General features: G+C 35.0%; 2 protein-coding genes across 6 annotated transcripts; one reads left to right on the forward strand and one right to left on the reverse strand.

The window, feature by feature from the left end:
* Positions 1-68: 68 nt before the first annotated feature.
* LOC112570197 (eukaryotic initiation factor 4A-III-like) lies at positions 69-8,837 on the reverse strand. Its single transcript, XM_025248512.1, is given in 12 exon segments — positions 69-1,289; positions 1,430-1,557; positions 1,718-1,825; positions 1,993-2,108; positions 2,229-2,367; positions 4,102-4,243; positions 4,754-4,834; positions 6,624-6,756; positions 8,060-8,189; positions 8,375-8,447; positions 8,657-8,678; positions 8,680-8,837. Coding segments are annotated over 12 exon segments (1,209 nt in total). The 5' UTR covers positions 8,800-8,837; the 3' UTR covers positions 69-1,272.
* Positions 8,801-15,941, forward strand: LOC112570198 (acidic fibroblast growth factor intracellular-binding protein-like). Of its 5 annotated transcripts, none has more exons than XM_025248513.1 (11): positions 8,801-8,941; positions 9,497-9,586; positions 10,254-10,452; positions 11,091-11,217; positions 11,333-11,433; positions 11,995-12,128; positions 12,578-12,753; positions 13,132-13,218; positions 13,680-13,780; positions 14,306-14,409; positions 14,719-15,941. In XM_025248513.1, exons 1-10 carry the CDS (start codon positions 8,833-8,835, stop codon positions 14,385-14,387), a joined length of 1,206 nt encoding a protein of 401 aa, XP_025104298.1. In that variant the 5' UTR covers positions 8,801-8,832; the 3' UTR covers positions 14,388-14,409; positions 14,719-15,941. The 5 variants fall into 5 exon arrangements, with proteins under 5 accessions (XP_025104298.1, XP_025104299.1, XP_025104301.1 ...); XM_025248514.1 differs by having other exon boundaries at positions 11,995-12,119; XM_025248515.1 differs by having other exon boundaries at positions 8,827-8,911.
* Positions 15,942-16,011: the final 70 nt, after the last annotated feature.

The following is a 16,011-nucleotide window of genomic DNA, read 5'->3' on the forward strand; positions in this document are numbered from 1 at the left end:
CAATTGTCCGTATTGAATAAGTAACATGAAAAGCTTACAGGCATCATTCAAAAACTTAATGACCAACATCAAAAGCAATGACTTTAATTTGAATTTTTTTCAAAAATACATTTGGCAGTCATCCCTATGTAATAATCCTAGTTTAACCGTAACATTCTCAAAGACAGTGCATAATGAACTGAATATTTTAAGTATTTCTGTCATCACATTCACACAAATTGCACAGTCATATCCTTCACAAGTTTGCTGCCTATGGTCAATGTCAGTGCTCACTTCCACCCTTTGAATAAGTATCTCACCTACTGATCAAGCATGAACTATTTGTTTAAATACAAAATGCTGTACTAAGATAGGTTTGTGCTACATTAAAACTTTTCAGTTTTATTTAGAAATGTATAAACTAAAGATAACCAAAGGATATTCTGGTAGGAACATTAATTTGGCTGAAATCTGAAGAAAAAATCCAATTGCCGAGTCTACAGGTGGGTACCATGTTTGACTGGTTATATCTCCTAGATCTCTTGAGATAACAGAAAGTTCTTATGATATCCTTTAGATCACTGTCTCTAGTTTATTAAAAAAAAACCCAAAGTTTGTATTGTATGTGTGTATGCGTTTTTGAAATGCGTGTATGTTTTTAATGAAAAACGATTAAAATCAAAATTTTCATTGTAGGTACTCAAAAACTTTCCCATGTGCTACAAATATGGTATTTTAACACCCTTTGGTATAAAACTGTTAAAATTTAAACCAAACATTTTTCTCATTGGAGTAGGGGTCCCACCTAAAGAAAGCTTACATGTTAAGGCTGCTAGTTTTTAAAAGGAGACATAACAGATTATTATAATGACAATCACTTCAGGTAGCAAATAATTCTAGACAAACATTAAACCTATGCACCATCATCTTTGACGACTGTTTTAAACTACAGCTACACATATTAGGACATAAGGGCTTTACACCATCAATAGTAAGAACAAGGAATTTTTCAACATGGTAAAATATTGAAGCCCTGTTAATTCAACAGTACCAATTTTGGATTTTTGTGAGAAATCCATAGGAATTTCCAACCACGGTAAACAGCCAAACTTGAAGGAACCCCAGGTGAAGAGTAGTCCATGTCACAATCATTTTAAAGTCATGGGCTATCAGCATATTTAGCTAAGTCATGCATTCACCAGCTGCATTATACAAACAGGAAATGATGTTCCAAACAGCACAGAAGCCCATTCCAGTGCAACGTCTTAAATCCAACAGGTTGAATTTGAGTTTTCAGATCAGATCAGCAACTGCAATAAAATAAAAAAAAAAACTCAGATACCAGCAGATGAGCATAGCCCCCCAATATCACTAGATGTGTAAATCAACAAACTTGAGACTAATCTCAATTACTTGATTTGTCAATGATAAATAGAAAATGCTGTCATACCATTCATTGGCATTTCATCTATTTGTGTTGAGTAGTACTGCTCAATATCACGAAGAATTCTGATGTCATCATTCTTCACAAAGTTTATGGCAACACCCTTTCTGCCAAAACGACCTGAACGACCGATTCTGAAACAATGTCAGATTGGATAATAAAACAAGAATGACAACAGAAATAAAAAAAATATCGATGGCACAATGTGCACATATAGTTGTGTCTATGAAAATTTGTTGACAAAAGGAAGTGGCATCCTAGACTTAAAAAAAAAAAAAAATAAATCATTTTTACCTGTGGATGTACAACTCACGGTTGTTAGGCAAGTCATAGTTGATGACCAATGATACTTGCTGCACATCAATACCCCGAGCCCAAACATCAGTGGTAATGAGTACACGACTGTTAAAAAAAAAAAAGCATTCAAAACAATGTGTAAAAAAAAAATGCAATAAATGTCCCTGCAAAAAATTGACATCCTCTCCAACAAGCTCCATATCAGACAAAAGTTTAATGTGGTGAATCCCTTTTACTGTAAGTTATAGGATTTAAATATAATCTTTCTGTACCTGTCACCAGCTCTAAACACTTTCATGATGGCATCACGCTCTTTTTGTGGCATGTCCCCATGCATGGATGATACTGTAAAGTTCGCCTCCCTCATCTTTTCTGTAAGCCAATCAACCTGTGAAAATAAAACATTAAGCATGATCTAGCACATTCAATAGCAGTGAGCAAATTATTTGCTAAAAGTATCCACATGAAGCAAACAAAAATGATCTAATGATCTTATATTATTACTTACTTTTCTTTTGGTGTTGCAGAATATTACAGCTTGTGTGATGGTTAAGGTATCATAGAGGTCACACAGAGTGTCAAACTTCCACTCTTCACGCTCAACTGCCACAAAGAACTGCTTGATTCCCTCCAATGTCAATTCGTCACTGCAAGATGACACAATTCATCAGTACCAGAAATGTTTTTAGTCATACAAACTTTAAAATCAAGCTCTGGGTTTGTCATTATTGCTTGAGTTAAGTGTCAAACAACCTGAAGATAACACCACTTAACAGCTACAGACCAACACATTTCTCATTAATCAAGAAATAAACAAATCATATAATCAAGCTCTGAATAGCGTATACTTGCACACACTTCATTTTCATGCTTGAAATCTGTCATCATTGCTTGAGTAGCATTACTAAATAAATGATTGGGCAGTGCTTAATGTAAGGGAAAGAGCCAACATCTAGGAATATGAGATAACACCACGTATCAGCTACAGACCGACACATTTTTCATTAATCAAGAAATTAACAAATCATAAAATCAAGCTCTGAATAGCGTATACTTGCACACACTTCATTTTCATGTCTGAAGTTTGTCATCATTGCTTGAGTAGCATTACTAAATAAATGATTGGGCAGTGCTTAATGTAAGGGAAAGAGCCAACATCTAGGAATATGAGATAACACCACGTATCAGCTACAGACCGACACATTTTTCAATAATCAAGAAATAAACAAATCATAAAATCAAGCTCTGAATAGCGTATACTTGCACACACTTCATTTTCATGTCTGAAGTTTGTCATCATTGCTTGAGTAGCATTACTAAATAAATGATTGGGCAGTGCTTAATGTAAGGGAAAGAGCCAACATCTAGGAATATGAGAAAACTTTTAAGTGTCAAATAACCTGAAGATAACACCACTTTTCAGCTACAGACCAACACATTTTTCATTAATCAAGAAATTAACAAATCATAAAATCAAGCTCTGAATAGCGTATACTTGCACACACTTCATTTTCATGTCTGAAATTAGTCATCATTGCTTGAGTAGCATTACTAAATAAATGATTGGGCAGTGCTTAATGTAAGGGAAAGAGCCAACAACTAGGAATATGAGAAAAATTTTAAGTGTCAAACAACTTGAACATAACCATAACCCTACAGACCAACACAGTTTACCACATTTGCTCATTTGTACTTCTACTTACAAACAACCCAAGCAAACTACTCTTTTGTTAAAAACCATAAATTAAACAAGCACTTAAAGTCTATGGTTTTAAAAAGTTATAGTGTATGTGTAAATATATAAATCAAGGGCTAGCTCACTCAGGATGTCAGGTTGTACATTATGACTATTAATGATGGACTTCACAGTGGCAATTTTCTGATTCTATTAAAAGCCTTTCAGATCTGAAGATTTCAGACCTACAGTAAAAATTTTCACAGGGTGGTATACCTAGGTGCATACCTACTTAAAACAAAAGTGCAAGAAAGCTCTTTGAACCCAAGAATGCGGATGCATAAATGCAGTCCACACACTTCTTGTGAACAGCTTAATAATTTTGTGCCAGCTCAGAATAGCGTATATTTGTGCACACACAGCTGTTTTCATGGCAGTATTTCTCCTCATAGCATGGCACTGCATCTACAACACTGGATAACTTATCATTCTAGGGAAAAAAGTGTACAATTTATGGCAACTATGCATACAACAGAAGTGTCTATTTGCTACATTTAGACTGCACAAGTTCTTCCACAACCTAAGAATAATAATCCCCATAGCCAGCAATGGTTTTCAAATTACGTGCAAATGCACAATATACATAAACCTGCATCAATGTATGAGAGAGTTTAAATGTTGCAATAAAACAAAATACAAATCCTACCGTTTGACCAAGATTCGTATGGGATCTGTCATAAACTTGTTTGTCATTTCCAATATTTCATGTGGTAATGTGGCTGAGATTAACATGACCTGTGTTGCTGGGGGAAGGTAGCGATAAACATCATAGATCTGCTCCTTGAAACCTATTTTTAAAAGGTAAATAAACAAAGTGACAGGTGAGAATAAGCAAGCAACAAAGTATTCAGATAGGAATACTCCATAAATTTTTTATAAATCTGACAAAATCAAAACACAGCTATTATAAAAATTATAAACAAAGATTTTTCTCCTCTTTAATTAGATTACTTTGTTAGATTTTAGGTCGTCACATAACAAATGATAGTAAAAACATACATTATACACCTTAGCTTCCAGGAAGACAAATACTCCAAAACTGTTAAACTAAATACTTTGTAAAAGACATTCAAAATAAATGCACATTGCATCATAGCTATCTCAATTATCTTTGTACCCAAGTGTCAGCTCAGAATAGCGTATATTTCTGCATACACAGATTGTTCATGGCAAATTATTCTTCCTCATTGCATGACACTAACAAAGTTCCAAGTTTCTAACCTACTGTTAAATTAAAAAAAAAAAAAAAAAAAAATCAAACATTTAACAGAAAAATAACAGAGGAAAGATATGCATACCTTTATTGAGCATTTCATCTGCTTCATCAAGAATCAACATTTTGATCGCCCTTGTCCTCAAATTTCTGCGTCTTATCATGTCTTTAAAAAAAAAGCAGAGATTGAAATATTTAAAATTATAAAAATTATAATTAATTAAAAAATTATAAACCGAGATTAAAGGCAACTGGTAATGTTCTAATGCAACCCTACAAACATCGCAGGGCAACCAGAAATGACCTATTGATTTACATAATGATGCAATATTGTCTACAGCAGGGTTGTCAAACTCAATTACACGGGGAGAGGGGGGGGGGGGGGGCGGCGGCAAATCTCACACCAAGGTTGTGGGCCAAACGTTATTTAAGTCCAATAACTTTTTATTGAACAGTAGAAAACTAAATGGATGAAGATGGTGAGTTGTGCTGTGTCAGTACTTTCATCGACTGCAAGAGAGTATGCAACAAATTCTTTGCATTTTACGATCAGCTGCGTTTTCACATCAGTGGCTATCTCACGAATCTGATCAGCAACTGTGTTTCTGCTGAGGCTTACATTTGTAAACATTTGCTTTCTGTTTGGACACAAGACTTAATGCAACTCTTCACAAACTCTCCCTCATTAAATGGCTAGGTTGATTGCTCTCACAGCAGCTTCACTTTGTGATATTGCTAAAGGGAAAAATGTCTGCTGTGATCTACTTTCTTTAGCTTTTGTTCTGCATTCAGACTTTTCAGCTTGTCTTGATGTTTAGTCTCATAGTGCTATCTCAGATTATATCCACAAAGAAGACACACTGGTTTACCGCTGATATCAGTAAACACTAATTCAGCCTCCCATTGGCTTTGAAAGACTTGATGACACTAAAGTGCCACAGGAACTCGACAGTCAATATTCCACAGTTCACACTTATCATCCACAGTCTGCGTGTATAATTCACAGACCACATGTACCGTGCACAGTTCCCATATATAATTCCAGTTTGTATTCGTGTGTGTGTATATAATCCACTGTCCTTTGGGAAGCACCCCCACCAACTTAACACAAGTTTGCTTCCCACAACTTTACATCTCCTCGAGACAGACTTCCACTCGTCAGCCTGCAGATTTAGAAAGTGTATAGGTGGATAGCTGTCGTTCTGCCAAGACCAATTCTAAGCCTTTTGCGAAGTTCTCCGCTGTTAGTCTCAGTGATCCTAAACAAAGAATGAGACTAAACTGGAAGCTTTCGTGGATTTTAGTAGTTAATCTGAAATGTGAATGAACCAGAAGCTTTCTTGCCTCGTTTTATCAGTTAACTGGAAAAAATCGTCTGCCAGCAGTCCAGGGATATAAGTTCACGGTTTCTATTAGTCCGAGGATGATTTGCCTCTTCCTAAGTGGGGTGTCCCTAGTCACCTTTTGATCTCGGGCAGATTAAAGGAAGTTAACAGGTACTCAATATCTTTGACCCAATGCCATGCTCAGGCTAGCGTGTCCCGTGTCCCAGGTCCGATTTATGGGCCCCCATCTTGAACATCCTTTCAGAAGTGGTGGTCAATGATAGCATATTGTTGGTGGTCTATACAAACTTCACTAAAAGTAGAAAACACGTTTTCTACAATCATCACATTGCTTTCTGGGTTCGAGGATAACTTATCTGTTGTTGGCACTTCTTGTCACCGGGCCATTCAAAATGATAAACTAAAATTCTTTTGCGGGCCAGGTAAAATTTGATGATGGGTCGGATATGGCCCGCAGGCTGTGTGTTTGACACCCCTGGTCTACAGACTAGCATTTGTCTCTTTCCTTTGGCAAACCTTGTATTCATAAATCTACCACTAGACATAAAATCTCTGATGCTTTGTAAATGATCAAAATACATTACATACCATAAAAAAGAATCCACTTACCAAAGACACGTCCAGGGGTTCCTGACACAATATGTTGCCCATAATCAAGTTTGCGAATATCTTCCCCAATGTTAGTACCTCCGATGCAAGCATGGCACTGTACATTCATGTAATCTCCCAAAGCAAGCAAAACCTGTTAACATTATCATAAAAATATTTCACTTGATACGAAACACAATCTCTTTAATATCCCTACACATCTTGCATCCACCTCAACCTTTATTAGACAAGTAATGACTGGAATAAATATGGGGGTGGGGGAGGAAAGCATAGGTCAATGCTGAACTTAATCAATGTCCTAAAGTAAAACTAGAATTTCAAATTCTGCAAGACTTGACAAGGCAAGGACCTAATTTTAACCAAAGCACAATTTATAATAGATGGTCTTGTCACATTTTTATCTTAAATCCTTCTTGAAGTCTGCGCACGATCCAATGTCTTCTTATAGTCTGTCCACATGCAGACACTGGGTGTTGTGATGCTGCTGAATGGATTAGCAGATATTTGTGCATTATTTGTTGAAACCTGTTCATAATAAAGCGTGAATTGTATGTGTTTTTCTTTGTCATGTTATCTTTACAGTTATCCACGCCACTTTGCGCCTCACCGTTGGTGGGTTTTTATAAGAAATTAATGGGAAAAGTGATCCATGGATCTACTTTTCTTCGCAGATTTTCAGGGAAATTTGATCAGTGGAAAAAATATTTTATGAATTTTTAGATGGGGGAAAAAAAGCCGAAAGTGTATTAAAAAATATTACTAATATCAATTCTAACAATAAAGAGATATTATAAATAAAATTAATATGAATTACACTAAACAGTGCATGTATTTACTCTGAAACGAGAACCAGCGTCTCTTTTCTATTTCGCAGATTTTCTGTTATCATGGGTGGTTCTGGAACACATCTCCCGTGATAAACGAGGGATTAATGTATTTAGATTTCACGTGTACACACAGTGGTATCAAACAAAGATAGCACCTATTCAGATCTGTTTGCACGTGTCTTCAAAGAGAACGTTGAAACAACATTTTGTAATGAGCAAAGTGTATGTAGGCTTCTTTTATAGTCCCTGGACATCAAACCTTACAGGACATGATCAGTTAAAAAATTGCATGATCTGTTAAATTATGCGCATGCACAGACCAAGAGGAGTCATTGATTCTCGCTAGGTTGTTGGGTCTCATTAACCCCCATATCAAAATCTGAGTCATCCCTCCAAATGTTACGCAAGACTATCAGACTAAATAGACTCTGTGGCGTCAACCCATTTGTGTCATCTACAGTAATGATGTAAATAATACTGATTTCTGTTGTTAATGTCAAATAACAATAATTAATATAAGCAAGCCATACATATTTCCATAATCACTCTCTCATCTTTTTTAAAATGCACACTTACATCAATAGTAAAAATGAATATGTTTTTGTTCACCTTTTGGATTTGGACAGCCAGCTCACGTGTTGGGGAAAGGACTAAAGCTTGTGTTTCTCGAACCTGGATGTCAAGGCACTGAAGGACTGATATAGCAAATGTAGCAGTTTTACCTGTACCAGACTGGGCCCTGAAATCAACGAGTTAAATCAAACGCCTGAAGATCCATTTACAAAGCTACAAGCAAAAAAGTAAATAAATATGCTTAAACTACTTCATTAATGTCCACATAAAACCAGACAATGAAAACAAGAATTATTTTATCCACGAAGATGCCTCTCATAAGTAACAAACGAAAATAAAAATTCAACATACTGTGCAATGACATCTCTCCCTTTTACTATTTGTTTGATGGCTCTTTGTTGGATTGCAGAGGGTTTTTCAAAACCTGAAAAAAAGAAATAGTTTGGATTATCTATATAAGCGAAAGCATAAAATTAATATAAAAGTAAAAACAATGTCGTACTATTAAAAGACCAGTCTCCTTGGTTGCACAAAACCTAACCCTGAATGTTTCGCCAGCGACTTCAGTTAATTAAGTCGCAGAACATGTGCATGCAAATCGCGCTAAAAAAAAATAATTAATATAACACCCACCATATGCGTAGATTCCACGCAAGAAGTTCTTCTCGAAGTCCCATATTATCAAATGTTGGCGTAACGTCCACATCTTCACTAGTTTCAAACTCCACTGCACGAAGATCCTCTTGCATAACTCGTCTTGACGATGTACCTGCCATGGCTGCCACACTGTAAATGATGGCGTCTTTCGCATGGGGGAGCACTCTCTAGAGGCGGAACTTCCTGTGGACTGTTGTAAAAATGGTTTCGTCCGTGCGAGGGAAGATAGGAGTGAGTACACGGTGCTGGCTTTTACAAGCGGTCAGTTGTCCCTTATTGCAACTCTGACCCTAAGGCAGGGTGGAGATGCCAGACAATAACCCGAGCAATAAAATGTCTTTCTCAGCCGAGTGCTTGCTCTTGGCGTTTAGAAAGCTAAGGGTTATTGCGTTTCAAATTGTTAGAGCCACCTTGCTACTTAATTACGATTAAAATCAATTTAATTCCATGAGCAAAAACGCGTATCTAAAACTTTGAAGATTATAGTGTGAAAATATTACAATTGTAATGAAGAATGGTGAAAACTTTATTCATTACTTTATTTCCCAGAAGTTGAAGTGAAAAAGGGGAGTAACAAGAACGTGAAGGCAACAACCCAGTGACTAAGACATTGTTGGATTATCTTTCTTGAAAATGTTGCAAGAAGTTGCTTTACTTAGTTCACGGCATTAAGACAATTATTTTCAGTTCCATGTATTTTCAACACAATCAAATTACTTGTTCAAGTAGTGATTTTGTTTCTACACGCATCTGAATGATTTAGCCCGTAGCTTTTTCAAGTTTATAGTTAACAATAGTTTGTATTGCGAATCCTAGGCAAAAAAATGAACGAAGTCGAAGTTTTCGTTGGAAACCACACAACGATAGACCCAGAAATATATGAATTATGGTTGAAAGGATATTCTGGTAAGATTTCACGTAGTAAGATTTAACTGGTCTATAACATGATTATCATACGTAGACCTATAGGTTCTGTCACTGGTTTACTGAAGTTATTGATGTGAGCAGTCTCGATCGACGAGTTTGAAAGCATTTTTAAAAGCAAATTTCGAGTCACTGATTTAAGATTTCGACAGTTTGGTTTCACGGTCTCCTCGAAAGACTGATGAAATTGAGTCAGTGAATCTCGAAATAGACACTGTATTAAAGGATTGTGATTTCTAGTTCTGTAAATATCTGTGTATGTACCTATGATACATTTCTTGTTTCGTTGTAGAACAGATTTTGTGGTTTGTTTTGGTTTGATTCAAATTTGGGGATGCAATTTTGATAGCTCCTTTTAAAAGGTTCATGCAAACCACCGTTCCAGCATCGTCGGTTTTTCTTTTCTTTTCTTTTTATACAGTAGGCAAAATGTACACATGAAATGATATGATGCTCCAAATTGTTATGAAATTTATTGTTGTTAGATGTGGCAAAATGGCAAGAGTCTATAGTGGGGACAGCTGGAATTGTTATTCACTTGACAAAGACCACTGCACATTTATCTAAATACATATTTTTTTAATACTTGCTACTTGTGGTTGCTTGTTTTATCACTTAACTTTATTGAAATATTTGCACCTGTTTACAGCCAATGAAGCTGCTGGTATTCTTCAAAAACAGGAGTCATTGCAGCCATTTCAGGCAACTTTAGAGGATCTGCTTAGTGATGTACAAGATCACTTTCACCTCTTCAATGGCCTTGAAAATATGCTGAAATCACCACCAAGACTGCAGAACCAACAAGTGTACCAAATTGATGAAGCCACACAAGCAATGCTGATTGAAAAGCTAGGATACATTTGCATATTGCATTTTTTTTTTTTAAATATTGATTAAAGTGAATGATATAGTCCAACAAGTTTGGCATGTTTTACCCAAGAGCTCTGGTTTGTCCATAAGCATGCTTGATGTGAATTTGCAAATGTCAAACTTGTAAGCAGTTGGTATTTTACAGCAAACCAATCTAGTATGTAAAATATGGAGTGCTCACCTTATTACCTAATATTATGTGTTCTGGATCTAAATTTTCTTAGTAGTTTGTATATATCACAGCTTTACCATGGTTATGTATCTAAATTTGTTTTCTTAATAGCTTCAAAGACAATTAATATTTTTAATGGAAGTACAAAAATGTATATGTCTTATTTCCAATAGAATAATCATTACCAATTATTAATATAGCTTACATTATCCGTATTTTTGCAGCTGTTATGGCTACACTCAATATTGGGAATATGTGCTAATCACAAATCTTCAAAACTGATAATAGTTAAGGTTTCTGATATTTAAATGTAAGATAATAATTTTACTGTTTATAGACATTGACTTTTGAGGGAATTTTACCCTACAGTAACATTTTTTTTATACTAAGATTATCCTGTTTTTGGAATTGTTATTCAACTTTTCTTGCATGGATCATTTTCAGGTATTATAGTTTTGATGCATCTGTGATCAGAGAGGTTTTGGGCAGAAAGCTAACATCTCGAAGTCGGAAAGATCTTGATGATATTAGTGAACTCACATGCATTCCTTTGAGAAGCTGTAGAAGACAGGCAAGTAAGAAGAGAGTAATAATTAAATTCATTGAATGATAAACTGTTGATGTCTTTCTTTTTTTACTAGTTGTATTTGCTTGTGTTCATTTTGTAATTCTTTTCTGTTCATAAGTTTGACAATGTGAAGCGAGTATTCAAGACTGTTGAAGAACTGAAAGGGTATCTTGTGGACAATATTTGCACTCACTTCAGAATGCCAGAGGCATTGGCACGGTAAGCTTTATACTGATAATAAATGGAGTATAGCTTTGGTAATTACATACGGCAAAGACTGTGAAATACTTTCTCCTATGTCTTTCTGTTGCTGTCTTATGCTCTTTCCTTCACTAATTACCCACCCAACACAATACACAAATGTTTAGTATCAGAAAAGGCTTACTTCAAACCATTTCTATTTGTGTCAGTGACAGCATTGCTTTGTGCTACAATATTTGAGGGAGAAAAAAAATGTTCATGCATAGGGACAAGTGCAAACATTTAACTCTTAAAGTTAAGCAACAAAATTCTGTCAACAGTCATTTAGACTAATTTGGAGGCAGCTAGTGCTTTGATATTGGATGGCATTTAAAAATTCTGTATGTTTTAAGCTGCCAGAAAAAATGTACATGCATAAGTTTTTGGTGTAATGTAAATTTACTCTTAAGTTCATGCAGTTTTGAAATGTTCAGAATGGGCAAGCATGTAGGAAATCAGATTTGCACTTTTAAATAACTCTGCTAGTTTTTCTAACGTTTTGCTTGTTAATCATGTAAACATGCAAGGCTTTCTTTTCAGAGACTATGCAGCTGTGGTATTTATTGCAAACAACAGATTTGAAACAGGAAAGAAAAAATTAAACTACCTTCACTTCAGGGACTTTGTTGCCTGTGCTACTCACATGATTACCAACTGGTCTTACAGTTCTGTTGGTAATTTTTCTGAATATCTGATACTCTTGAAATGTTGCTAATACTCCATTTGTAAGTTGCGTAATGTTTAACAGTTTTATGTTTGGAAAATTTGTTATGTCTTACATCTTAATTTGAGCATACATTGTCTGGAAAAGATTTTGAATGTTTTATACTACCATACTTGAGGAACATCCTGAAACATACCAGGGGAACATCTGAGAAGTCCTTGGTGCTGCTTAACTTGCCAGCAAGGTGAAATAGACAAAACTAGCTAACATGTGAAAACCATCTAAAATGCTTACACAGACTGTGCATCATTGTTGTGGGCTGCAGCAATGTTTGGTTACGCATATTTTCAATGTGATTAGATATAGTGGCAAGCACATTTGCACATGTGAGAGGCAGTTAGTGATATTTCACTTCCACTCATTCGATCTGAATAGCTTTTTGTTTCCTGGGTTTTACAGTGTGCACAAACCATGAAGACATGGATGTTGATCTAGATCGCAACTTCTTGCAGCTGCTTCGTGAACTCAAAGTGCTAATAGAAAAAGATTGCTTGGAGGAGCATCGTGCCCTCATGCTCAAGGCAGCCCAAGGCTTACCTGAGAGAGTTTATATGCACATTGACAGCAATTTTAGAGTTGAGTGGTTCTGGCCCTTCACTGTGAATAGTGAACATGGACATGAAGTATACATTATTTTGACACAGCTTAAAGTTAAAGGCACTTCTGTCATCGACTTGTAGTAGTGTCTGTTGTAAAGTTATAACTGACAGAGTTTCATACTTCATGCTTTGGTGTAAGAGAGCATAAACCACAAAAGTAGCTATTGTTTTTGAAAGGTAACTTCTCCTTTCTGAAGCAGAATAACCAAGCAGACAGTGAGTTGTCTTAAGGTTTTGTTTCAATGCTTCAAAATGTAATGATGTTATGTATAAACTATAGCATCACCAGTTTTTCTTTTGTAAAATTTATTGAAATTGGATGGATCTCATCTAATGAAATGGTTCTTGTTTTAGACTTTGTCCAAAACAATCATTGGCATAGCAAATGGATTAAATCACAGTCGAGAGTCACGGGATATATTCATTGACCTGTATGAAAAGGTAAATGTAAAATCTTCACATTAAAATGTCTTTTTGCTTCAGAAGAAAAATTTTCAGACAAGAAGACGGTTTTAATTGATTCAAGATAGTATTCCATGAGCATTTAAGAAAGATAGTAATAATATTACTAATAATTGCTCAATGAATATACATTCTTCTTGTTCATAATCACCCCCAGTGGAGCATAGGGCCACAACTGAAATGAATACACATAATTTATGCACAAACATTTATGGCCAATTTTTTTTAAATATGTGAAAATACTGCTGAAGAGTCTGATAGCTTTTTCTAGAAGTCAAGTTTTAGTAAACTGCTTAGAAACCAGATAATGTTTCCTGAGAAGTGACAGTTAAATGTAAGAGCAAAGTAGAAAGTATTTTGCAAAGTAAACATAAAGAAAACATGATTTATATGCATAAAGCTTGGATTTAAAAAGATTTTTTTAATTGGCATTTTTTCAGTTAATTGAGCCATGTCTGCAAAATCAGTGGAGTTTCTCAGACTTGCAAATGGTTTTGACTGCCTACAAAGATACAGCACTGCAAATGGATTGTTTCCTTAGGTAAAAAATATCGAGAAATGAATAGAGACATGACAAATTTGAAAAAAAATTATCTACAAGAAGAGAACAAATTTAGGGGAAAGGGAGAAATGAGTTGAAAATTAGCAAGCCTTTTGGCCACTACATGCCACCTTTTGATTTTAAGAATAAATCATGTTCATGTTAAATTATGGGTTTATTTTCAGTTCAAGTAGATGTTAAGTAAAACATTAAGCTGTGTGCCAAAATTATAGCAATCATAATGAAGCAATTAAACTCTGTTTTCTCTTATAAAACATGCAGGTTTTTTATTTAAATGACTATTCTACATTCTGCTCCAGCGCAAAAGGGACTGTTCAAAGTATCTTTTATTACATTTTTATGATAATGAACACAAAGTCTAAACAATTGTTCACAAAAGTTTGACCATCAGCATTTTTTCAGGATATTGTTAAGGATATCAATAGCTATAATCCTATAGTGAGATTATTTATCCTCATTTTATATGTATGGGTGTGTGTATATAAATATATCTTCTTTTTACAGAGTTTCTCATCTTCAGACTGTTTGGGAACGCTACATGGGCACTCTTATAAATTGTGTTCTGCAGATGTATCCTAGGAGCTGATGAACTGCACATAATAAATACAGTAAATATTTAGTTTATATGCTTAAACAATATGCATTCATGGTTTATCATTTTCATTTCAGTCAAGTACCTTTAAGAACATACAATAAGCCACACAGATTTTTAGATTTTTTGGTATTTCTCAGCCTAATTATATTATCTTGTCACTGTTATGCTGCTGAAGTGAGTAGGGTATTTCCATATTTATTAACTTTTGTTTTCTTAATTTAAAATGCAAAAAATTTTTTTTTAATGGTTTCTTATTCTTCTTCATTCAGTTTTTATTTCTTGTATATTTATCTGATACTTAGTTTTTTTCTTCGTTTCTCAGGTAATAATGAATAAATGCTCTTCTGATTCCTCCATCTACTGTTTCCTAAAAGAAGAATAACTCAAAAAAAGAGGAATTATGTGATTTGCCTAGACAGGACATGGGCAAGTCACCTGCTCTTGTTTTGATGGGAGGATCAGCATGTGTTTTCACATGAGCTCTTTGCATAACAACTGGATGTCTGCAACAAACCTAAAGCTATGCATGTATGCATTATGTGTTTTCTGGTCACCAACTTATGGCCTGATCTTTATGGGATTAGTGACTTTTAGATGTTGAACTTAGCATTTATCAAAAGATGAAAGAGAAACAGATTATGTAAGATAGCTAGCACAAAGATTGATTCTATAAAACACTGAAGTCTTCACTCATATATGCAGGATACACCACTTTTTCTTCCACTGTTATGAGAGTTTTTCAGATGCCATCTAAGACAATTGATAATGCACAGTTTTAAAATTAGCATTCATTTTGTGTGTGTGTGTTTATCTGGTCCTACTGTTTTGTGCTCAGGTAAACTTCCTGAATGTGGACATACTTTCAAATGCATACCAGTTCTTCACTGTATGTCTGTCAGGAGTTTGATTTTTGACATGACTGTATTAAGCTTTCAGTTTCCCATGCCACCAAGTTTTTGGTTTGTTTAACTGAGTGCCCTTTGTGGTCTTTGATAAAAATAAAACCAGTTTTGTGTACTATCAGTTTTAATATCTTCACAACTTCTGTAAGGTCTGATTCTTAGAATATGATCAGACAAGGGATTAGATCATGAGATATAAATGGGAAGAGATCTTGAGATTAAGTCCAGGGCTTCTGCTTACGCAAAAAATTGCGTACAGTACGCATTAAAAGTTCGGAGGACCCCTTCAATTTTTGTCAATGGGGTCCCATTCAAATTTGGGCAAAGAACAGGGACCCCTTAAAAATCTGAAGAAGGGGTCCCTGGGACCCCAAAGAATTTAGCCTTAGCAGAAGCCCTGCTTTAAGTAAAACAGTGTGTTCTTTCTGAGTCTTTTTTTAAAACTCTAGTAAGGCATGATATTCCTTGTGTATTACTGGATGTGTACATTCCAGCCAGATATTTGTAGTGTTCATATTGTTTGTTTCCTTGGCCATGATTTCATCACAGAGTTTATATTTGAGAAGTCTTCTATCCTATTCTATCATATTAATATCCTATTAATGTTCTAATATATTTTAACTAAATTAAAAATAACATAAAATAATTATTGTCACTTTCAGTTTTCTCTGCTACTAATTTTGTCTTGAATGTAAAAGCAAAAATCAAAGAAG

The sequence above is a fragment of the Pomacea canaliculata genome, linkage group LG8 (assembly GCF_003073045.1).
Source record: "Pomacea canaliculata isolate SZHN2017 linkage group LG8, ASM307304v1, whole genome shotgun sequence".
NCBI classification, from domain to species: Eukaryota; Metazoa; Mollusca; class Gastropoda; order Architaenioglossa; family Ampullariidae; genus Pomacea; species Pomacea canaliculata.